This window comes from Vicia villosa, linkage group LG2 (assembly GCF_029867415.1).
Source record: "Vicia villosa cultivar HV-30 ecotype Madison, WI linkage group LG2, Vvil1.0, whole genome shotgun sequence".
NCBI lineage: Eukaryota > Viridiplantae > Streptophyta > Magnoliopsida > Fabales > Fabaceae > Vicia > Vicia villosa.
This window is the reverse complement of record NC_081181.1, coordinates 97,513,321-97,539,197: the sequence shown is the minus strand read 5'-3', so window position 1 is coordinate 97,539,197 and position 25,877 is coordinate 97,513,321. Positions and strand designations below refer to the sequence as shown.

The 25,877-nt window shown below is 33.5% G+C and overlaps 2 protein-coding genes across 2 annotated transcripts; both read left to right on the top strand.

Annotated features, from left to right (window-relative positions):
• The first annotated feature begins 256 nt into the window (after window positions 1-256).
• Window positions 257-2,130, top strand: LOC131646493 (uncharacterized). The gene has a single exon (XM_058916519.1). The coding sequence runs from the start codon at window positions 357-359 to the stop codon at window positions 1,800-1,802; it is 1,446 nt and encodes a 481-aa protein (XP_058772502.1). The 5' UTR covers window positions 257-356; the 3' UTR covers window positions 1,803-2,130.
• Window positions 2,131-12,678: 10,548 nt separating this feature from the next.
• LOC131649639 (transcription factor MYB106-like) lies at window positions 12,679-16,269 on the top strand. Its single transcript, XM_058919392.1, has 3 exons — window positions 12,679-12,814; window positions 13,151-13,280; window positions 15,738-16,269. Exons 1-3 carry the CDS (start codon window positions 12,679-12,681, stop codon window positions 16,267-16,269), a joined length of 798 nt encoding a protein of 265 aa, XP_058775375.1.
• Window positions 16,270-25,877: the final 9,608 nt, after the last annotated feature.

Sequence of the window (25,877 nt, the reverse complement as noted above, 5' to 3'; positions counted from 1 at the left end):
TTCATATATGGTGGTACACATATTTTAAAATTACAATGCAATTGCAGTTTGAATCGGTTGTTAAGATTAACGCATTATTGCGGCCGCAATTGTAGACGTGAGTCGAAAGTTAAAACATGAGTGGGATGTTTTGAAATTACCATTTACAAAATTGGATGATGCTAATTCAACTTGAGAAAGTGACATTTTCCTTGCAAGTTAGTTATTCTCTAGTGTGGAAGAGAATAAAACACTCACATCTTATTGCATTTCTTTTCTACTCTTTTGGTCAAATTAAACAAACACTCACCACACATCATTTTTATCCACCTCAATTGTACACCACACCCAATAGCCCCACAAACCTCATTGCACCTATGGATTCATCATCATCATCATCAATGGCACTTCCTTCATTGAAACCATACAACCTTAAAAACCCAACAACAACCTTAATTCAATCATGGCCATCTTCTCCTAAACCCAACACCCTCACTCTAGTTTCCTCAAAACATCCACTCACCACAAAGTTTCAATCTTTCTCATTACGTTGCTCTACTAAACCAGACACAAACACAAACAGTAACACTCACAACAAACAAAACAATGAACCCAATTCACTTTCCAAACAATCACAACCACAAGAGAAAAATGAACCATTTTCATCTTCATCACCTTCTTCAGAATCCTCTTCTTCTACAGCTTCTTTGTTTTCAAGAGGGTTGGTTTTTGATTTGGGCTTTTCAAATTCATGGGACAGTGAAGACATTGGATCGCCAGTAGTGAAAAGGTTTCTGAGTGATGAAGAAGAGAGATGGTACATGTGGTATCATGGAAGACCAAAAGGTAAACCTTCATCTGACTTAATAGGTTTAGCAATTTCAAGCAATGGTGTTCATTGGGAGCGCGGCGGAGGGCCTGCAAAATCGAGTTCTGATGTTGGTTTTGTGATGAATTGTGGTAAAGATTGGTGGGGTTTCGATACTCGAGGAATTAGGCCTTCTGAATTGTTAGTCATGTCTAGTTACAGAGTTAAAGGCTCCAATGCTGTTTATTGGCTTTATTACACCGGATACAGTTCCCAAGCTGTAGAGTTTTGTGATCAATCTTTGGATTATAGTTTTGATAGCCCAATTGGTTTGAATGATGAGAATTTCGGTAAAGGTAAGATTTTGAAGTCATTGCCTGGTTTAGCTATAAGTCAAGATGGTAGACATTGGGCTAGAATTGAAGGAGAGCATCATAGTGGAGCATTGATGGATGTTGGTAAAGATCAAGATTGGGATTCATTGTTCATTTCATCACCACAAGTTGTTTATCATGGAAATGGTGATTTGAGGATGTATTACCATTCATTTGATAAGGAAAAAGGTGAGTTTTGTATTGGTATGGCTAGATCAAGAGATGGAATTAGGTGGTTGAAATTAGGGAAAATAATGGGAGGAGGTAAAGTTGGTTCTTTTGATGAGCTTGGAGTGATGAATGCTTGTGTGACAAGGAACAAGAGTGGTGGGAACTATGTGATGGTTTATGAAGGTTTAGGTGGTGATGGAAGGAAGTGTATTGGTGTGGCAATTTCACCTGATGGGTTGATGGAATGGGCTAGGGTTCAAGATGAGGCTATTTTGATGCCATCTGATGAAGGTTGTTGGGATGATAAAGATGTTGGGTCACCTTGTTTTGTGTATATGGATAATGAAGAGAATGAATGGAGATTGTATTATAGAGGTGTTGGGAATGGAGGTAGAGTTGGAATTGGAATGGCTGTTTCTGATGGGAAGGATTTTAGAAGTTTTAGAAGATGGACTGGTTTTCATGTTTAACATAGATATATCATATATATGTCATGTTTTGTTATCAATTATTTACATGTTTATTAAACAATAGATATATCATACATTTTTTATGAATTGGTTTATGTTTGTTTGTGCTAAGATTGAATTGTGTAGTTTTGTATTGAAGCAATGTATAGCCTTATATTTCAGTATAGTGTAGGTATTAGACACCAAAGCATATGAAACATTAGATGCACTTTAAATTTGAAGTTTTAGTATTATATGTGTGATATGTATGAAATGGTTTTTTGGCTACCGAATATAATTATAATATTATGATACATATATACAAGCTAAAGAAATATTGGGTCAAGACAGGAAAGAGGAAGAGAGCCCAACAAAAGAATTATGGCCCAAAAGAATCACAAAAAATCCAATCAATAGAAAACCTGAGGGCAAATTCTTTTTCAACTCCTATACCTTCTCATAAATCCTTGGTGAAAATCTAAAAATATTTTAATTTTTGGAGATGTACTTCCGGACGCACTTATTTTCAATAAAATTTAATGCAAACGAGTGCGTTACTCTATTATAATTAATTTCGGACATGCATCTCCGGAGACTTTTTATTTTACGAAAAATAGTATTTTCAGATATGCATATCCACAAAGTGTCATGTTGGATATTTTTTTTAAATTTAATATTGGATGTATTCGGATAGACAGACATGGTATTCATGCATTAACAATACAACAAATATGTATATATCAACAATGTCCATATTAAAAAAAACAATTGAAAAATAGAAAAATAATTAAAATAAAATTATAAAAATTTGAATATACAATTAAAAATAAAATAAAATAAAATAAAGTGTCTACAAATTTTTTCAGATTTTTTCGAAAAATCTGAAAACAAAAGTGACAGCTTATAAGGATGAGAAAAGAAATTGTCAAATTTAAGAATTACAACTTTTAACAGTTATTTATAATAAGTGAGACCTCTAGCTATTCTTATTTGTCCGCTATTGTAGATTGTAGAAATTATATATTTTAAATTTAATCAAAATGATCAAGATGGTGACATGTGCCCCTTTATCTTGCAAAATAACATAATTTTGTTAGCAGTAGTACTATCATTTGTATCTACTAGGTAGAGAACGAACGAATTTGTTAAAAAATATAGTTAAATTCACAACTACAATCATGCACTCAGTTATTATATTAATGTAAAATTTTAATTAACAAATTAGTTTAGTTACACTTTCTTCATAATTATTATTTTCTTATTATTTTTTTAAAAAAAATATTCCACCACACCAACCTTTGAAATACGACTTTTCATATTTTTTAACTTTTATTATGAATCCTATTAGTTTAGTGGTTGTATAGAAAAAATGGAATCCTATCGTTCGAGTCATGACTCTGAATCGACCTCTCGGTTTTTTGAAGCACAGAGAGATTATAATACATTGTTGATCCAACAAGAGACTTGCTGGAAGCAATGTGCGAAAATGCATTGGTTGTGTGATAGTGACATGAACACCAAATTCTTCCACAGTCCGCAACTCTTAGGAATAAATTTCAGAAACTTGATATACCGATGGATGACAACTCTGTTGAAGAACGCTCCCAAGAAGGCATGTGTACAATAGCCAAGAATTATTTTGAAACTCTTTTTGCTCCCAAGCATGGTGCGTATGATTCTGTTTTAAGTCTTATCCAACCTTCCATTTATGAGGAAGATAATGCAGCACTTTTAGCGCAAATATCTAAGGTAGGGTTACAGGAAGTCTTGCTCATATGCATCCTGATAAATATCCAGGTCCCAATGGATTTATTCCGGCGTTTTACCAACAGTTTTTGGGAGTTTGTGGGGATGATATCTTTGAGGTTGCTATTACTGGGTTAGATAGAGGTTATTTCCTGCCGTCGTTAAATGAAACAAATATATGCCTTGTTCCTAAGTGTGCAAATCTTCATAATATGAAGGACCTCCTCCACACATCGTTGTGCAATATGGTCTATAAACTGGCGTCAAAACTCCTTGCCAATGGATTGTAGAATTGTTTGTCCAAACGTGTCTTGGAGGAACAATCGACATTTATGGAGGGTCGTTGTATTCTTGATAATGATATGCCTGCAATCGAAATTATTAATGCTCTTAAAAGAAAAACCAATGGGAATAAGGCTCGTTTAGCGCTTAAGATTGATATAAGGAAGGCGTATGACAGGGTGGTTTGGGTTTTTTCCGAAACGCATGCTTGAAAGAATGGGGTTTGCGGGTAAATGGATTCATTGGATTATGATGTGCGTGACTTCGGTACATTATTCTGTTCTAGTTAACACGGATAATGTGGGACCTATTCAGCCAGGAAGAGGATTGAGACAAGGGGACTCACTGTCCCCTATCTTTTTATTCTTATATCAGGAGGCATTTCTGCTCTTATCAAATGAGTTGTTTCTCTAAGGGACCTCCATGGTGTCCCACCTGCTCTTTGCTGATGATTTTTTGTTTTGTTTTGCTGGGCTAATCTATCTGAGGTAACATTTCTGATGGAGTTACTTAATAATTATACAGAAGCGTCGGGCCAAGAATGGGGTTTGCGGTTAAATGGGTTCATTGGATTATGATGTGCGTGACTTTGATACGTTACTTTGTTCTAGTTAACATGGATAATGTGAGACATATTCATCCAGGAAGATGGTTGAGACAAGGGGACCCATTGTCCCCTATCTTTTTATTCTTATATCAAAAGGCCTTTATGCTCTTATTAAAGGAGCTATTTCTCTAGGGGACCTCCATGCTGTCCAAATATGTTGGGGGCACCTAATGTGTCCCACCTGCTCTTTGCTGATGATTGAAGTGTTTTTCAGTCGCAACATAAGCAAACCAGCTCAGGAGGATTTTGCCAAATTAATGTGAGTGGGTCACGTTGTATTTGGGGTTACCATCGACGATTAGTAGATGTAAAAAGGTGAATTTTGGTTTTATTAAGGATCGTATATGTAAGAGGATCAATTCTTTGAAAGGTATATCTTTATCCAAAGCTGGGAAAGAAGTGATGATTAAATATTTCCTGCAATCTATCCCTTCTTACATTATGAGTGTGTACGTTATCCCTAATGGGGTGGTAAAAGATATTGAAAAGATGTTGAACTCTTTTTGGTGGGGTGGCGGAGGTATTAAAGGAATTAGGCTGCTGGCTTGGGACAAGATAACGTGTAGGAAGATGGAGGGAGGTATAGGATTTAGAGATTTCAAAGCATTCAATTTGGCTATGATGGAAAAACAAGGTTGTAACATGCTTACAAAACCCCACTCTCTTGTCTCTAGAGTCTTTAAAGCAAGGTATTTCCATAGAACCTCATTCTTAAGTCCTCTCTTGGTTTTAATCCTAGTTTTGTCTGTCGGAGCCTTTGGAAAGCTAGAGAAATTTTAACAATTGGTTACAGGTGGAGTATTGGGGATAGAAGTAATATTATGGTGATGAATGAACCTTGGCTAAGAGGGAAAGGTGAAAGATGTGTGGTTGGTTCTCAAGGACAAGGTGTGTACAATCTTTCTGTTAATAACCTATTATATCTAATACTAAACAATGGGATGTGCAAGTAATACACTCTTTGTTTGATCATATAGTGGTTGAGGATATCCTAATGATTTTGTTGGTGGATGATGTTGTAGAAGATAGTATGATATGGTAAGAGGAGCATGATAGAGTATATAGTGTCAGATCATGCTATAGATTGTGGAGAAAATCCTAAGAAAATCAATGGAAGAGAAGGGTGGATGGAAATTGGAGTAACCTTTGGAATATCATAGCTCCTCCTAGGGCCAAACATTTGTTATAGAGAATTTGTAGCGCCGCTTCCCATCTCGTTCCAGGCTCCGTCAACATTTTTTCCAATGTCTTACTATTTGTCAAAATTGTGAAATCGTTGATGAGAATGATTGGCATGTTTTTTCGGTTGTACTTCCATAGCTCAATGTTGGTGGGCACCAGATTTGTCATCTATGATTGAATCTCGTCTTCATAATTTTAATGATGCTAAATTCCTTATTCTTGACATTTGTAATAAAGAGGATAAAAGGGAAGTCGGTAGATTTACTCTGATGATTTATGAGCTTTAGAAGAATAGGAATAATATTGTTTGAAATAATACTCGAGAAGAGATCACAAAAATTGGTTTGTAGGCCTATTTTAATTGGCATGATATGGCGCATGGTGAAAAGGTTGTCTATTGGATGGACCAACTTCAAATCTACATCCTTGATTGAAATTATTATTTTGTGGGAAGTTGTTGTTTTTATATTGCATATGGTCTTGATTGCCCAAATAGTTTATTTCTCCATAAATAGGGGGAAAATCCAGTTGGATGATCTCGTCTACGGCGCTCATAGAATGCAATATGCCTATGTTGAGGTACTTCATGCACTTCCTTCAATTGTTGCGGCCTTTTTGAAAATTCTTTAGTTAGTTCATCCACTGTCTTGGTTAACAAATTGGTTTAAACAAGAATGGCATCATTATTATTCAGTTCTATGATACCATTCTTTCTTTGAGCGGGGTTCGTGTTGTATTGTCTTTGATGATCATTGGGTGCCATACGCTCAATGATTCCAATTGCATCTTTAGTGCTTTTAGACATAAGAGAGCCTCCATCAATAGCATCTAGTAACATTTTAGGTTTTTGTTGAAGTCCATTTCTAAAAATGTGTATTTGTGTAAGTTTGTCAAAACCATGGTTTGGACATCGTGTAACATGGGCTTGTACCTTTCCCAAGTCCATTTCTATTATGCCTTAGGAAAACATCGTGATGGCAGTCTTTGATTCTATAAATTTTTTATGAGGAAAGAATCTGTTTAGGAATTTGTCCTCTAACAAGTTCCAGTTTTTCATTATTGATCGGTCACCAATTCTACCTATTTTCCATCAATTATTTGGCAATAATCTGTCATTTCGGTAACATTGTGGTTTGTCTTTTTATTATTTTATTTAAGTTATTTCATCTTTCGCAAACTTGTCTTTGTTTGGTTTTTAATGGAATTAGATGCTTTTGAGACCTTGGTTTGGTAGTGTTTTGTGATTTCAGATGCAAGAGAAGAACTCCAAAAGAAATAGCACAAGAGCGAAAGAATTATGAAGCCTCAGGAAAAAATATGAAAAAAAGAGAAGAAGGAACGCGCGGGCAGAAGCCGACACGGGCGCCCGTGTCAAATGACACGGTCGTGTTAAATTGGCAGCAACAAAATGTTTTAAAGAAACTTGGCAGAAGGTGACACGGGCACCCGTATCAAATGACATGGCCGTGTCAGCTGAAACGCTGAATATTTTGGCTTTTTGAATATTTCAATTTCCTGATTCATTAAGGGCGTTTTACACATCTTACATCGCTAAAGAATGACCTATCACTATTTAGACCTAGTTTTTGGAAAGCATTGGGTATCTCAGATCATATTGGAGAGTTTTACAGAAGGAGAGAGGCGAACAACGGTTTCGGAGAACGGAGATCTTCAAAGGCAATCGCAATGGAAGATCAAAGAATTCCAGAATTTTGTAATGTCTATCATCTCTGTTTTTAATTCTTTGAATATTATGAGTAGCTAAACCCCTCAATGCTAGGGGGTGTCCCAGAATTAAGATTGTGATGAACCCTATTTCTATATTTATATGTTATTGAAGTTTTTATGAGTTTACTTTATTGTGCAAATTTCTTAACGCTTTTTCTATCGGACAAATAGTTCTTGATTTACGGTTGAGATTTAGGTCGGACAAACTAACTCAATGCACTTTGCACAATAATATTACGGTGAAATCGCTTAAGATTGAGGATTTAATCGTAGTAACCGTTTAATTCTTGATAAAAATAATTATATGCTTGATATTAACTTTAATAGCTAAGGAATTAGGATTAAAGATAAGCATCAAAGGTTTTCAGTTAAGGAATTAAGGAGAACATTCTTGAGATTCGGTAGTAAACCATCTTAACAACATATTATAAAATTGGGCTTAAAAGTTGTTACAAAGCAATTAAAACACCTAACCTTAGCATGCTCTCTCATATATTCTAAACCTTTATTTTACACTTTGATTTAATTTGGATTGTTCACCATTATTTCACAACAACCCCCCCCCCCCCCCCAAATCCCCCATGTTCTTTTGTTTCATTGAGTCATTATAATAATTTACATTTCCTACACAGTCCTCGAGATCGATACTTGGGACTAACCCCTATTATTACTACATCGATAAAATTAGTACACTTTCTATTTTCCGATCAATTACTAATGTGGGTTAATCTATATACCACTCCTTTTCTTTTCCAATCAGTGAGTGTGCATACCACCGTAGGAATGTCGCTTCTTCCTCATATTCTGATGCTCCTACCGTACCAACAATCTCGTAGATTTTTTTGAGGTGTGTATATGAGTCTTTATGATTTAAATCTGGAAAAGGGTTATCATACAAAACTTGTAACGATCACATTTATATTTTACTTTGTTAAACATTCCTTTGTGTTCTAGCTAAATGAGATAGATGTTTGGGACGATTTTGACATGGTGAGCCAACATTGTTGTTCCCATTGTTGTAGTTTACTTCAGAAATTGTTCTTTGTTGTGTTAAGATAAAAGACTCATCTAGATTTGGCCTTTCAGCTCTTTGGTTTTTTTAACCTGTTCTTATTAAGTTTTCGGCGTATGGTTCTTTTCGATTTTAGGAACGAACAAGAGTTGTTCAACAGGAACTTTACCTCACATAAACTAGAAAAAACATATCTAATTCTAAAATTTAATAGGTTAATGATTAATAAACAAAATATATAGACTATCCAATTATGCACAAATGTATATGTGCTTAAAATAGTAATTATAAATTTATATTTAAAACATAGCACTAGTCCTAGGCAACGACGACATTTTATTGCGTGTGCAGTTAAAGTAAGTTTTAAAATTATCGTATCCATAGAAATCGGTGGTTTTAAAGATAGAGTAACAGTGATCTATTATTCTAATTAAGAAAAGAGTTTTTTGTTTGTTGTAATGCAAAAAAGTAAATGACAGAAAATAAATTACAGAAAGTAAAGTTGGAGATTTCAGTATTAATAGTGGGAATGCTTCCTAGGGCGTATATTTCATATTTACATACGAATAGGGCACGTCTTAAGTCAGTAATATAATCCTACAATCAACATATAATACGACCACCTATTACCTTCATTTGTATCTCCTTTCGGTCTCCATATATAATTTGAGATTAGTGTATTACCCAATAGAACGGTATGTGTTACTACCATCCAACACAGAGCATTAAGTCCCAATAGTCATAAATTAGCGAGACTCCACACCGATCCTACTACAATATGTGTGGATATTGAGCCTACCCTTATGCCTAACGTGCTGGTAGATTGGGACTACTGACACTTGATTCTTCACGGTTATGCTTTTTCCTGTTTTATTCATGTTGAGTCGTGGTTTTCTAGTTTTTTTCATACATTTTTAATAAATGCATGCAAGAAAATCCAAACAGGTGTTTCTTTACTTTTCATAGATAATCGTGGATTTTTGTAATGATTTCTTGTGAAACAAGTCAATAAGTGTCAGTGTTTTGAACGTAAATCTGGCACTTATCACTCATTGGCACACAGCCAATGAGTTTATGGTACCCTAAGGGAGCAGATTGTGACTTAGTTGGGTACACCAATTATGATTTTGCTGGTTGCAAATATGATAGGAAATGTACCAGCGGTACATGTCACTTACTTGAGAACTTTCTTGTCTCCTATAACATAACAATAAATAAGCAAGTGTCGTGTTATCCACAACTAAGGTAGAATACGTTGATGCGGGCAGTTATTGTTTGCAAATTATCTAGATGAAACAATAACTCAGTGATTATGGTCTTAATTATGGAGTTGTCCTGATCAGACGCGACAACACTAGCACCACAAACCTCACCAAAAACTTGATAATTAGGTATCGGGCTAAGCACATTTTAGTTAGGCATCATTTTATTAGGGATCACGTTGAAGAAATGGAATGGGTACTTGAGTTTGTGATCTCATTTAACCAACTCGCAAACATTTTTATAAATCCCCTTCCTAGAGAAAGCATTTTATTATTATTATTATTATTATTATTATTATTATTATTATTATTATTATTATTATTATTATTATTATTATTATTATTATTATTATTATTATTCACTTTTTCTATATGATTATGTGTGATGTATGTGATATGTTTGTTTCTCACCTTTTTTATTATGCCACATGAGGAGAAGTATACTCTCAAGGGAAGTAAACTATACCCTCTACTCATGTGATGGAGAGTTTAACCACTCCAAATGATCTATTTTCTTATATATGTTTTATCACCTCCCTGAGAGATGTGTTATCATAGTAAAAATAAGAGGAGAATGTGGATCTATGTGCTTGCAGGTATGAAGTTGATGATCCTAATGTTGAAAACCTTCTTGAAGTTTTAATGATGACAACACTGATGAATGTTGAAGTCAATGGTGTTATATTTCCAACTCTTTGATGATGGTGATTAACTTTAAGATATATCAAGCCTCATCAATTATTAGATTCCAAGTTTCAAGGAAGTGCTTATATGATCGATATATATTGCAAAGGAACTTGAAAGCTTCAGAGTTTTGAATGAGAGGAAGTGTGAAAGCTCGCTTGATCGTGTTTGTCTAAGTGACTAGAGTCTTGAGAAAGTAGGAGTGTAACTCCTATAATATTATGAAAAACTCACACACACTTAAAATGCTTTTAAAGTCTCTCTTTACTTAATCACATAAAAATGTTTTTAAGGCCTAAAAAATATATTAGGGGGTTGTCTGCTTGATTGGGAAATTTTTTTATGATGTCTAATCGATTAGATTATATGCCTAATCGAGTATATAACTGATTATGACCGTCTTTTAATGATTGATAACAACTATATATCAAAACCTTTCTATTTGGACCATAATAATTGATAATTTGATGCTTCTAATCGATTAGCCTTATCGATTAGGCCATCAATTCGGCCCATGGATTATTTATGTTTTGAGCTAAATTTGTTCCTATATAAATTGGACTTCTCCTAATTTCATTTCATAACTGAATTCAGACTTTTCCTAATTCTTTACAATTTATCTCTCTCTTCTTTGTCTTTAAATATTTTCTTTCGTCAAAGTTGTCTTAGTGTCTTATGAATGAAAACTTCTTGCGAGGAAATAGTTGTTAGAAAAAGATTTGGTTCTCCAATAATACCTCTAGTTTTGATGATAACAATGAGTATGTTTGTATGAACAATTTTGGTACTCTAATGTTTGTTATTTCGAGTATTTAACAAACATGTTCTGAATCTGATGTAAGGCGTTGCCAAAACATTAGAAGAGACCAAGTCTTCGCTTCTGCGCTACACAGGTTCTTCTGAATAGTAGCGAACCACTTCAGAAGGCTCTGAAGTTGTGACTCTGATACGCGATCAAAGAAACCAAGTTTTGAAGATCTGAAGACAGAAGTTTTAAGGAACATTCCAGATGCTGAAGACTTATGTTTCTAAAGATAAAAGGTACTGAAGACCAAGTGCTGATGATTCTGAAGACGAAGTTCTAAAGACTCTAACGACTTGAAGTTATGATAACCCAAAGCTTATTTTCTTTCTTCTAACTCATGTCCATCAGAAGCCTCTAAAGTCTAAGAAGATTAGAAGATAGCATTAACGTGGTACACATTACATGGTACAAAATGAATGTTTTACTCCACTACCATGAAAGGACAAACGCATTGTACTATCTTGTCTCCCACGTTGTCAAGCTTTCATCTTTCTGAAAATTCTAGAAATACCCTCCAACAGATATATTATTTTATTTGGCTATAAATATGCTTGAAGACGAAATAAAAAGGTTGCTAATTCACACGTTCTTGAAAGAGTGTTCATAAGCTTCCTTATTCTCTTTAGTCCATTATTTCTAAGAATACTGTTTACTATCAGCTTGTGTAGAAGCAAATATATTGTAAACAAACCTTAAACTGTTGTTTGATTGTTCCTTAAGAGACCAGTTGGTCAGAATCCTTGAGAAGTCTAAGATTAGTGTGTCTTAGAGTTTGTACGTGAGTCACTTGCAGTTAGCTTGTGCAATGTAATAATATTGAGATTATTAGATTACGACATTGTTTGATAAAGAAAAATCACCTTGGCTTGTGGACTAGATTAGCTTGATAATTTTCAAGTGAACTAGTATAAACATACCTTGTTCTTTCCTTCTTGCATCTTTTACATTATTATCAATAGTGAAGTTTTAAAAGGGGATTTTCTTAGAGAAGCTTGTGTTTTTAAAACTCAATTCAAACCTCCCCTTTATTGTGTTTTTCACACCTTCAAGAGTTACGTTGGTGTCTTGTCATTATTATTATTTTCAAGAGTGTGATAGTCTTGAATAATTGAGTTTAGTTATTAAGATCAACCATTAAAAATCTATATTTTGGTTATAGAACTCAACCTCCAAAAGTTCTGTTTGATTATTAAGGTCAACATGTGAAGTCTCTATTTGATTTATGAGTTCATCTTATGGAAAAGGTCTCTTTTGGCTGGAGAGATAAGCCAAAGTCAAATCTCCTGATTCACTTGTATCAAAGGTTCGTGAGCGTGTATATATATATATATATATATATATATATATATATATATATATATATATATATATATATATATATATATTGTACTACACCACAATCTTTGTGTACCTTTATTATTTGTCCTTCTATTCTATTAATGTGTGGTCTTTTGAGTTAAAAAGACTAAGAGTCACCTACTTATTACAGAAACTTTACTACTTCATAGCACGTGTTATTCAACAACATATAACTAAGAACAACCATACATATGGTCTACATCTAATTCATTTGAGTTTGTCATTTGAAAATGAGTAGGAGACCATGCTGTGAGAATATAATAGAGTTGAAGAAAGGACCATGGACACCAAGCGAAGACAAGAAGCTTATAGCATATGTTACTCAAAATGGCCATGAAAATTGGCAATCTTTGCCCGCTAGAGCAGGTAACATATATTTTTATAATCATATATTTAAGGAGACAACTTCTCTACCCATCACAAAAAGTTGGGTACTCTACCTCCAACCAATCACATGATTCCATCTCATTTAACACATTTAATTATTTATTAAATTACTACAAATGTTTGTTGTTTTCAAAGCATTTTATAAAGGAGGTAACCTTACCCAACTTTTTGAGTTGGGTAGATAAGAATTCACCTATATTTAATTCATGTCTTATATTGTGTCTTTAGTGTTAGAAATTCATCTGTTCAAATCTTAGTTATGAATATTTTCTTAATAAAAAATAATGAGTTTCACTTTTATGTATGTGTATGTAGGTCTTCAAAGATGTGGAAAGAGTTGTAGATTAAGGTGGATTAACTATTTGAGTCCTTATATAAAACGAGGGAACTTTAGTTTGGAGGAAGATGACACCATTATTCAACTGCATGCTCTTCTTGGAAACAAGTGAGTTTTTTTTCCAAATTTTTATCTTGGAGATTTTACATAAGATATTGAAATCCCTTGTTTTTTAAATACAAAACAAATATGTTCCACATGTGTTATAAAACACTTGAGATAGACACTTGAAAGATTAAAGTAGAGATTTTGGTGGAAAAGTTTTTGAATAAATTCGTCTTTCCGTCTTGATTTTTAGTTATATGTTGCAAGGAGTCAAGATCCTTTTCATTTTTCATCTTTTACAATTTTTTTATTATTAAAATTTTAAAAATATAAATATAATAATATAACTTTTAATGAGTTCATTTAGTTTTTATACGCATAAATTCTTCAAAACCATAATAATGAAGAGGAAAAATGAAGAGAATTCCAACTATATTGCAGAGTTTTTCGCCATATATATATATATATATATATATATATATATATATATATATATATATATATATATATATATATATATATATATATATATATATATATATATATATATATATATATATATATATATATATATATATATATATATATATATATATATATATATATATATATATAGTGGAGAACTCCAGCATCTTTACAAAATAGTTTTAAAACTCTATCTTCTAAATTAATCAATAACAAATAAAATTTTTAACCTTATTGTGAGAAATCATGGTCATTTTTGTCTTCATTTGACGGCTTCTAACTCAACACTGGTATTCCATTTGACTTGAAAACTAACTTATTTTTTGTCCAAATATCTTTTTTGTGGTGGCCTTGTTCGTTTGTAGCCTTGTAGTTTTAACTCTGTTTCTTTTTGTTATCTCTTGTTTTCTTCGCTGTAGCTTTCGGTCTTATATCCTTAACTCTTTTTAAAATTTGTTTTCTTCTATTATTAATATTATTTGTCTTTATATATATATATATATATATATATATATATATATATATATATATATATATATATATATATATATATATATATATATATATATATATATAATATAAAAGATAAATAATATAAATAATAGAAGGTAAAAATTTTGAAATTGATATGTAGACTATAACAACAATCATAGATTTTCTTACTAAGAGGAAAATTGATATGTTTACATTGATAAATATAAATTTGAATGAAAAAAAATATAAATCATTAAAAAATAGAAAAATAAACTTTATTCCTATTAAGTGGTGACAACTATAAAAATCAACTGCTGCTATAATAGTTCTTTTCAAAAACTTATATCTATCCAAATTGTTAATGATTTTTCTAAATTTTCCTGTTATTTTAGGTGTTCCACTCTTTTCTATTTGATCTATTCTTTTTTACCATAAAATTTGTATATTCTCTCTACATGTTTAAACTATCAATTTTTTATCATAATTTTCACTATAGGTGCTATTTTTTTAATTTTAGTAAAGTAATGCTACCTTGAAACTAAAATATGACATTAAATACTACACCGTATACACTGTTCACCGTATTTATACGGTAAACAGTGTTTTTTATTAAAATAATATTATTTAAAAATATTTTTTTTTAATTTTTTTTAAAATTTATTTTATAACATAAATATAAAGATGTGTCATTAACCAACTTCACAATTATATTAACCACAAAATTATACATCATTAACCCTTTATTTTAGTTATAATTCATTAACCATTTTCACTGTTTAATTAACCAATTAAATACATATTATTAACTATGTTCTTAACTATGTTCTGAACTAAATTATAAATGTATTAACCAACTTTTACATGTCATTAACCAACTTTATTTTACTATTTAATTTTTTTTTATTTTTGAGAACTCAATGACCAAGTTATGAATTGGATTAATCAAGTTTATCCATAATATTAACCAAAGTTAATTTACTATATAAAATTTAATATTTGATGTCAGAATATCTGATAACCAAACTCTAAACTATATTAACTAAGTTTTTATATACTATTAACCAAACTTGTTTTAGTGTAAAAATTATAAAAAAATCAAAATAAAAAAGTTACTGTTCACTGTATTTGTGAACAATAACAACGATACAGGTGTAATATTTTGTGTCAAAATATCATTACTCATTTTAGTATTTACATTTATAATTTCGAATTGATTCTTAACCATTCAATATTTTATTACGTACAAAATTACAAATTTTACAATAGTCTAATAAAATTTTCTCGCACATTATGTTTGTATTACATAAATCACCTGAATATAATTTCACTATATATGTCGGTAGAAATACCAACACATCTAAGATGCTCTAGACACTTCCTTCAACGAGGATTGCAGAACAGAAAAGCAACTGAAGCTGACAAAACCTGATCCTATAAAACCACATGTTAATTTCATCTTGTTTTTTTCTGTGTCATTTAAACAAAAATATGCATAACAAGTCAAAATTTTAGAAGACAAAAATTATTAACTATGAAGAAAACAACACCTCACTGACATATCATTTGATTTGACTATTACAGATGGTCCACCATAGCAGCTCTCCTACCAAGGAGAACAGACAATGAGATAAAGAATCATTGGAACGCTAACATCAAGAAAAGACTCATCAAAATGGGCATTGATCCTGTTACTCACAAACCTAAATCCAACAACAATAAGAACAACAATGACAGCATTGCTATAAAACACATGACTCAATGGGAGAGTGTTAGATTGGAAGCTGAAGCAAGATCATCGTCAATGTTAGGCAAAACTCAAGTTGAATCTTTGCCATGTTCATCAAGCTCATCAAATGTAGTGTATAACAACACGTGTGACCCTTTTTCTCCAATATCCTCATCGAGCTTTCCTAGTAGGGACCTTTCGTACGAGGGTGACAGTGGTAATAATGATAATAATATGGAAACTAATGACCAAGAGATCCTGGATGGCTATGGCTTTGACTTTCAAGATTATGATGATGACATAATGGTTGCATTGGAAGCATTTAGAGATTCCTTTGATGGAAATGGAGACTACAATTTGGATGCTAGCTTTGCATTTTTTGAATAGTGGTTTCTTGGAAGTGAAGCACGTGTTCTTGTTTATTCTCCACTGGTTTTTATGTATTAATATTAATTAGTAGTTTGTATTTTAGAAAGTGATGAGAAGCGGACGTGAAATTTAACCACTCATATTTGAATTCCGATCGAAAGAGAGGAAAGTTAGTTAGTAATTAGTAGTCTACTCTTTGAATCATTTATGTAGTACTGGTTGGCTTCTTCAATGATTAATAATCTTTGGCAGAATAAAAAATAAGTGAAGAATACATGTGTGCCCTAGTTGCATGCATGCTGCAAATAATTTTGAGTACAAAATAAAAGGAGTTTGATAGCTCCAACACTAACATGTTTCTTAAGGAGCTTGCATGCATGACATGAGAGTACTTGATTTTGTTGGTATTTAGTGGTAGTAGTGATAGTTTAGAATATAGTTGGATGATGTAAAAAGCTCTGGTAGATATTTGAAAGATAATAGCGAGTAGTGTGAGAGCTAGTATTAGAACATTTAGTAACACAGAACAAGAGGCAACACATAACTAATCAACTTATTATAGGAGGAGAGTAACAGTATGATGAAGCCTTCATTGTTATTGATATTGGACCTTAAAGGCCTAAATACAATTACACATATGCTTGTTTATTTTTAGGTGCTTTAGGATGTTTATAGAATAGAATTATCTTGACTTTTGTTTGTCTTTTCTACATTACATTAACTTAGAACTTTCTAGACTATAAGTTAATCTAAGATTTATTAGAATAATCTAGAAACATGTAGGAACTTTAGACTATTATAGTTTTCTCTAAACATTGTCATTTATTTTTGCTAGAATGATCTAGAAATGTGCATCAATTTCAACACTCCTCCTTGATGCATATTTTCGTAACTCCAAGTGTAGACCATAGTTGTTCAAATGTGAATTTGTAAGACTATCTCCTCCTCCATTGATACTCTTATGTAATATATTCTATTTTGAAAAGCATTACCTTCATCGTGATTCAATTTTGTCACACTACTTGTCACAATGATTGTTATTAAACACTTTCTCATCATTATTGAAGGTTTTTGACGAGAATCATTCACGCTCCTTAGTTGCGCTTGTGATATTCCTTGTTTGTCTTGTTAAAGACTTCTAACAAGGACCACTTTTGTTGTCTAGTTGCATGTGAATCTCCTTGTTGTTCTTATTGAATAATTCTGACAGGGATCGCTCTTGCTTCTTAGTTGTTTATGAGTCTTTTGTCATTCTTGTAGAAGAATTTTGACATGGACTCATTATGTTGGCATTTAGCAGTAGTAGTGATAGTTTAGAATGTAGTTGGATGATGTAAAAAGCTCTGGTAGATATTTAAAAGATAGTAGCAAGTAGTGCGAGAGCTAGTATTGGAACATTTAGTAACACAGAACAAGAGGCAACAATAAGTAATCAACTTATTATAGGACGAGAGTAATAGTATGATGAAGCCTTCATTGTTATTGATATTGGACCTTAAAGGCTTAAATACAATTACACATATGCTTGTCTATTTATAGGTGCTTCAGGATGTTTCTAGAATAGAATTATCTAGACTTTTGTTTGTCTTTTCTACATTACATTGACTTAGAACTTTCTAGGCTATAAGTTAATCTAAGATTTATTGGAATAATCTAGAAACATGTAGGAACTTTAGACTATTCTAGTTTTCTCTAAACATTGTCATTTATTTTTGCTAGAATGGTCTAGAAATGTGCACCAATTTCAACAGATTTCATTTCATGTAAATCTATAATATAAGAAAGTTAATGATTGTGGAAAAGTCTACAGCACCTTTTAGTTTTACCGAGTGCATATCGGATATTGTCTTCAATTCTTGGAGGTGGCTTAATTCCTTTTATAAAAAGGTTCCCTTTTGTAATTTTTATCATTGGAATATCCTACCGCTCTCGTGTTTTGAGGCTTAGGAGCTTTCCATGTGTATCGGGGTGGAGTAACCCTTTTACTCCCCATCTATATATTGCTTATTAAAAAAAACTATGAGACGAAAAATCGTTACTAAATTTTTTCTGGATTTTGATACAGCTTCTTCATCTTCTTCCCCAATTTTTTCTAAGTTTTGATATAGCTTCTTCATCTTTATCTTTTACAACACCTTTTGACAGTATCGCAACAAAAGCAAAGTATGGAAGTAAAATATTTCATTATTCATCATCCAGTGGTAATTACATATAAGTACCTGTATATATATATATATATATATATATATATATATATATATATATATATATATATATATATATATTGAGGTATACAAGTAACTAACTAGTGTAATAATACAATTGTACTAAGAGTAACTAACTGAATAATAATATATGGCTAAGCTATGTATGATATCTTGATACCTCCCCACAAGTTGGACTATCTATATTGCATAGACCTAACTTGGACAGAAGTGATGAAAACAAGGGAGCATGGAGCGGTTTGGTTAATACATCGGCGAGTTGTGAGCTAGAAGGAACGGGAAGAAGATGAATGAGCTTAGACTATAGTTTCTCTCGAATGACATGATAGTCTAACTCGATGTGTTTGTTGCGCTCGTGAAAGTTGGGATTGTGTGCAAGATAAATTGCAGACTTGCTGTCACAATATAAGGAAGCAGGAGCAGAGAACTGAATGCGAACATCATTAAAAAAGTAGCGCAACCATTGAATTTTGCAAGTCAGAGATGCGAGTGGAACACAATAACCTGTGACAGATTTCCTTGTGTCTGGGCATCGAGCCCAATCTGCATCGGCAAGATACCTTGGGCAGGAAAAGCTTTTAAGTATCTTAATATCCTAGTGGCAGCCTGGTAGTGAGTGATAAAAGGGTTAGCAACATATTGGCTAAGATGTTGGAATGAGTATGAAATGTCGGGTCTGGTGTTGGTGAGGTATAAAAGTCTCCCAATCAGCTTTCTATAGGATGAGGGGTCATCTAATGGAACCCCATCAGTAGAGGAGAGTTTCACATTTGGATCAGAAGGGGTTGAGGTAGGTTTAGCTCCAAGAAAACATGTGTCCTCAAGCATTTCCAGAACATACTTCCTTTGGTTGAGAAAAATACCTTTGCTAGATCTAGCAATCTCCAACCCTAAAAAAAATCTGAGTTGGCCAAGGTCCTTAATACGAAACTTGTTATGTAGAAAGGCCTTGACTTTAGTAATTTCAGCAAGAGAGTCGCCTGTTAAGACAATATCATCAACATATACTAACAAGGAAGTAAATCCAGAATCATAAGTCTTAGTATATAGAGAGTGATCAGCCTCAGATTGAACATATCCCAAAGAAAGTAATGAGGAAGAGAGCTTAGCATGCCACTGCCTGTTGGTCTGCTTTAAACCATAGAGAGATTTTGTTAGTTTACACACTTTGTTAGAATCAGAAGAACCATAACCAGGAGGGAGACACATATAAACCTCTTCATGGAGGTCTCCATGAAGAAATACATTGTTAACATCAAGTTGTTCAAGGTGCCAATGCTTGATAGCTGCAAGAGTGAGAAGGACCCTCACTGTGGTGATTTTGGCAACAGGGGAGAATGTGTCAAAATAATCAACACCTTCTAACTATGTGTAACCTTTAGCAACTGACCTGGCCTTATATCTTTCTATGGTGCCATTGGAATGGTACTTAACTTTTTAAACCCATTTGCAACCAACTGGGACCTTACCTGCAGGGAGATCCACAATTTTCCAGGTATGGTTTTCTTCAAGAGCAGCCATCTCGGTATCCATAGCCTTTTTCCAACAATCGAGTTTAGATGCTTGGGCATATGTTTTAGGTTCAGGAATAGAGGATATAGTGCAGCAAAATTGTTTGTGGGTTGGAGAACAATTATGGTAGGATAAGGAAGAGGAAATGGGATAAGGGACAGAAGTGGACAGATTGATGGTGGAGTGGGGAAGAAGACTACAGTGGTAGTCTTGAAGATATGTAGGGAGAGTTTTGGCTCTGGAAGATTTTCTAAGAGGAGGGAGAGGGGCAGTTGTTGGAGCAGGAGAAGAATCTGCATCCAGGCTGGCAGAGGGAAGGGTATTAGATGATTTTGGGTCAAAGTCCACTAAAGTAGGACTGGGAGGTGAGGAATTAGGGCTATGAGATGTAGGTGTGTTAAGGAAGGCAGGTGCAGAGGTTAGATTAGGTGTCTAAGGGGCAGTATTGTGTGTTGTAAGGTCACTATCAAGCAGAGCTGGGTGGTTAAAGACCTTTGGGTCCATATCAGGGTCATGAGGAATATGGTTATTGTCCAGAGGATTGAGGTGGGATCAGGAGTAGGTTTGAGGGGCTTTTTGAATGGAAAGAAGGACTCATAGAATATGACATTTCTTGATAGAAATAGTTCATTAGATTGTAAGTCATAAAGGAGGTAACCCTTTGTACCATCCTTATAGCCAAGGAAAGCAGCCTTCTGGCTCTAGGCTGAAACTTGGTCCTATTGTTTTGTATGGTGGTGGAGAAACAAAGACAGCCAAACACTTTTAGATGAATGGTAACAGGGAAAGTATTGAAAAGTTTCACATAAGGGAATTTGGATTGTAACAGAGGGCTGGGGATGCGATTGATTAAATGGACAGCATGTTTGATGCTAAAATTCCACAAATTTAAAGGGATGTTAGAGTGAAAAGTAATGGCTCTAGCCACATTCAAAATGTGTTGGTGTTTTCGCTCGACTACCCCGTTTTGTTGGGGAGTTTCCACACAGGATTTTTGATGTTGAATTCCTTTAGAGAGAAAATAAATATTGCAATGGGAGGAATTCAGAACCATTGTCAGATCTAAAGGATTTTAAGGTAGTGTTGAAATGGTTTTCTAAGGAAGCAACAAAGTGAATTATGCTTTGTTTAGTGTCAGATTTATTTTTGAGAAAAATGACCCATGTAAACCTTGAATAATCTTCTACAAGGGTAAGAAAGTATATATGTCCCATAATAGATTCAGTGGCAAAAGGCCCCCATAAGTCAGCATGTAAAAGATCAAAAGGAGAATTGGTACAAGTATTGCTAATGGGAAAAGGCAGCTTCTTTTGTTTGGCATAATGACAAGAATCACAAGGATTCATATTGTTTTTACAAGGAATGAGAGGGCAATTTTTAGCAATTATTTGTAAACTAGAAAGAGAAGCATGGCCTAGCCTTAAGTGCCAAGTTTCAGAAGAATTGGAAACAACAGAGTTACAAGTAGAATTTGCAGCATGTGTGTCAAGGATGTATAGACCCCTTTGCAAGCTAGTTGTACCATTTGTTTTCTTCGAATGGTTCTGCAAAAGATGACATATATTGGAGGAGAAATTAAGATGACAATTATTGCTAATAGTTAACTTAGGAACAAAGATAAGATTGACATGAAAAGTGGGTACATAGAGAATATTTTTTAAGTTTAGGGAACAAGAAATAACTACATTTCCAGCTATACAAGCATTCATAAGGGAACCATCGGGTAGAGTAACAGGGACAGAACTAATGGAATGATAAGAAGTAAAAGATTCAAGATTAAAGGTAATGTGCTGAGTGGCACCTGTATCTAATATCCAGAGATTTGAGTTCTTACCAATGTGTGAAGAGTGAGAGTTTAAGGCTAAGGGAGATGTGAGTATTGAGTTGGCAGTGGGACTGGTTTTTTATTGTTGAAGTAGGGCACGGATGCTTTGAATCTCTTCTTGAGTGAATCCAAAAGAGGAATGTGAATCTTCTACAGGAGGAGAAGCAAAAGCATTGTTAGCCTGTGACTGTGAATTTCCATCTGTAGCCTGAGAAATTCGCCCTTTTTGCTTGAACCCATGTGGATAGCCATGTTTCAAAAAACATGTTTCCACTGTGTGATTTGTCCTTCCACAGTGCGTGCATACACGACCAGTTCCTTTAGATTGTTGAGGCCATTTCCCTTTCGGGTGTTGATGCCCTTTGCCAGAAGAAGAACCTTGAACGTTGATCCGCTGTCGCGCACGGATGAAAAACGAGTTGTTTTGAACAAAACCGTAGAAAGCGACAAGTGACTCGCGTATCGTATCACAAGGATTCTCGTTGATTATTAACCAAAGGTAAATCGATTTAGGGGGGTTGTTTTAGATTTCGATTAAACAAAATAGTGAAAATAAGCGATTATCAAAATGAGCTGAAACAATTAATCTACTGTTTTGGCTTCCTAACTTATCATCGATCCAAATAATTTCCAACTCACAAGCGGATTCTATTCCCTTTTCGATTATAACAACAATTATACAAGCACAATTGATATTATGTGATGTATGTTCCTAATTCCCGAATTAAGCAAACGGATTATATATAGCAATCGTGAATTAAGCAAACACGACAAACATACGCGGATTAAGCAAACGCGATTAAAGTGTAGGAACATGCAACCATCGAAATAAATCAATTCAACCTTGGATAATATCGAATTAAGCAAACAACATATCAAAGATTAGAATTGAAAGGAAATAGATTAATTGGAAAATATAAGAACCTCAAAGTATCGGCGGAAACCGTTTACAGCAGATTAACCTCTAAGAATTAGTTCTTCATGATCAAACGTACAAGCTCTCCCAAAAACGTGAATAGTAAAATCGTGAATGGTCCATGGTGAACAGTGTTTCGTGGCTGCTAGACCTATTAGGAATCAGCCAAAATATGTTTATGACCCAACTGGGTCGAATTACAAAACCCGGCCCACTTCTAGCGACCCGAAACACTAAAATAAAAAGTGTTGCAGCTTTAAACGCAAAACTGGGAATTATCGGCTCCGAATCTGACTTTGACTCCAACATGAAAGTCGTAGCTCTCTCTCTCTTAGCTTTCCGGCGATTATTAGAACGCCTCAATCGGACTTCTAGAACTCCAGTTATGATCGTTTCCGTGCAGACTGCTAAAGCTGAAAAATAAAGTGCGAAAATTAAATAAAGCTAAAAATAAAATAAAATATAAAAACACATTAAAACATAAAAATAATCAAAACAAACCAACGAAATACTTGAGTACAAACATGAAAGGACGTGCATAAAAATGCACTGATCAAACGTGTAAAGCAGAGACCACAGAATCATTGGAATCAGTAGGAGAAACAAGACTTAATTCGCGTTCTTGCTGAATAATGAGTGAAAGCACTTTGTCAATGTTAGGCATCAGATTCATCATCACAATCTGCGACTTGGAGCTAGTGAATTTCTCATTTAAGCCCTTCAAAAACCTAATTACATAATCTTGTTCACGGTAAATTCTAGCAGAGTCAACAGCACCACAAGAACAAGTAAAGGAGCATTTACAACAAGGAAGGGGACGATAGTTTTCCAGTTCATCCCAAAGCATTTTCAATTGCGTGAAGTATTCAGAAACATCAAGAGTACCTTGGCGGAAGCGATACAATTCTTATTGAATGTCTGAGATGCAGAAAATGTCACTCTGCGAAAACCTAATTTGGAGATTCTTCCAAATGCTTGCTGCTGTGTCGATCCATAGAACTGATTTTGCAATCGAATCAGAAATTGAATGTTGAATCCAAGATACAACCATCGTGTTGCAACAAATCCACTGTGCGAATAACGGATCGGTGACGAATGGCTTAGGAAAAGATCCATCGATGAACTTCTCCTTGTTCTTGGAAATCAACGCAGGATGCATAGATCGTGACCAGGTATGATAGTTCTTATTGTCCAATGGTGGAGCAACAAGAATCAGTGCGGGACTCTCGTTTGGATGAAGATATTAAGCATTCGCCGATTTTGTTGCGAAATCAACATAGCTCTGGTAATCCATGGGAAGAGTAGAAAGAACTCTGAGAGAGAGGATTCAAGATCTGAAAGAAGAAAAAAAGGGAAGAAACACGATGAAGAAGCTTCCAAAATCTTGAAGCAAGGGAGAAGAAGAGGTGTGGTCACCAGAGCTCATTGAGCTCTGATACCATGACAGTATCGCAACAAAAGCAAAGTATGGAAGTAAAATATTTCATTATTCATCATCCAGTGGTAATTACATATAAGTACATATATATATATATATATATATATATATATATATATATATATATATATTGAGCTATACAAGTAACTAACTAGTGTAATAATACAACTGTACTAAGAGTAACTAACAGAACTAAGTAACTAACTGAATAATAATATATGTCTATGCTATGTATGATATCTTGATACCTTTTAATATTGCAAAAAAAATTGTAAAGTTTCATTCACTTTGATAAAACCCTAACAACCAATCTCAAATCCAATTCAAAACCAGAAAAGCTAATAACCTCCAATTCAACTTGGCTTCAATGTGACAAACCCAGATAATATTCCTTTTCTTATTCAACGTGAAAAACCTCCAATTCCATCAATTCACAATTTCTTCTATAATATTCCTTTGTTTCTTCAATCAATTTATTCTTTTTCTAATTTTCTTTGATTTCCCTTAAATCCCAAGTTAAAATCCCCGATTTCAACTTTTAATAAAATGGGAAAGTAAATCTTTTTTTTGCACCAATTGCATCTAGTGTTCTTTTTCGATCAACTGTTAATAAAAACCTAGAAAATGCAAAACATATTTTCTTCTTTTCTATTTCACCGTGAAAAAAGAGAAAATGCAACCTCACCGTAATTTGTTATCCAGAAAATACAGAACAGATTTTCTCTGTTGGATGAGAAAACGTGATTTGTTGGATGGAATTTGCTAGTAATTTTGATCTTGATTTCTTTATAAGGTGGGTTAATAACAAACTTGAATGAATTACTAATATAAAATACATTGTTTATTAACTCTATGAGAACAATTTTTATTTCTCAAAAATTAGGTGTTGTCATAGAGTTAAAATGTTAGTGGACATATCCATATCCACTAAGACACATGCGGTTTGGAATAGGATCTATATGTGGTTGGGAGACGAAGTGAGGATCTCTTTAGAGGAATTCAAAAGCTTCGAAATCATTCAAGAAAATGAGAAAAACACCAACATTAAAGCTATTCTAAACACAATATGGATAGCACTAATTTGGTGTACTTGGAAGATGAGAAATACAATTATTTTTGATAATGGTATTTTTAGTTATGATGAGGTGATATTAAACATCATGTTTTTCTCTTGGAGATGGAGTTGTAATAGGGAACCTCATAGTAGGATATCTTTTTATGATTGGTATAAATTACCATTACTTTGTAACAAAACTTCCTAGTTTTGTCTCGATGTAAGGATTGCACCCCTAGTGCGATATCTTTTATTCAGTTGCTTATTAAAAAAAAAAACTAAGACACATGCATAGTGGCCAAAAGATCGACACTTTGAAGTTTCTTCCAACAAAAGTGGTCCCTGTTGCACTAGTAATTTCAAAGAATATGCGACGTTTTTAAGAGCATCTCCGATGGAGGTTCCTTAATGTACACTAGGATTCATAAGTTCCAGAATTTAGCATTTTTATCATTGGAGTAGATACATGTGGCGTTCTCGTTGCTTAAACATTTGTGTAAGTTACATCATGAAGCAATTCAAAAAGTAGGTTGCTTAATATTAAATAATATTAATCTTGATAATTGGTGGGGTCAAACATAAATTAATTGGACTACATATAGATTGCTTATTCAAATTACCATTGGAGTGAAATTGGTTTAAATTGTTTAGATGTT

Excerpts from the sequence above, each read along its gene's own strand:
- LOC131646493 (XM_058916519.1), top strand. The coding sequence starts at position 357 with ATGGATTCATCATCATCATCATCAATGGCACTTCCTTCATTGAAACCA.
- LOC131649639 (XM_058919392.1), top strand. The coding sequence starts at position 12,679 with ATGAGTAGGAGACCATGCTGTGAGAATATAATAGAGTTGAAGAAAGGA. Across the intron at positions 12,815-13,150 it reads ATCTTTGCCCGCTAGAGCAG|GTCTTCAAAGATGTGGAAAG; the intron begins GTAACATATATT and ends ATGTGTATGTAG. Across the intron at positions 13,281-15,737 it reads CATGCTCTTCTTGGAAACAA|ATGGTCCACCATAGCAGCTC; the intron begins GTGAGTTTTTTT and ends TGACTATTACAG.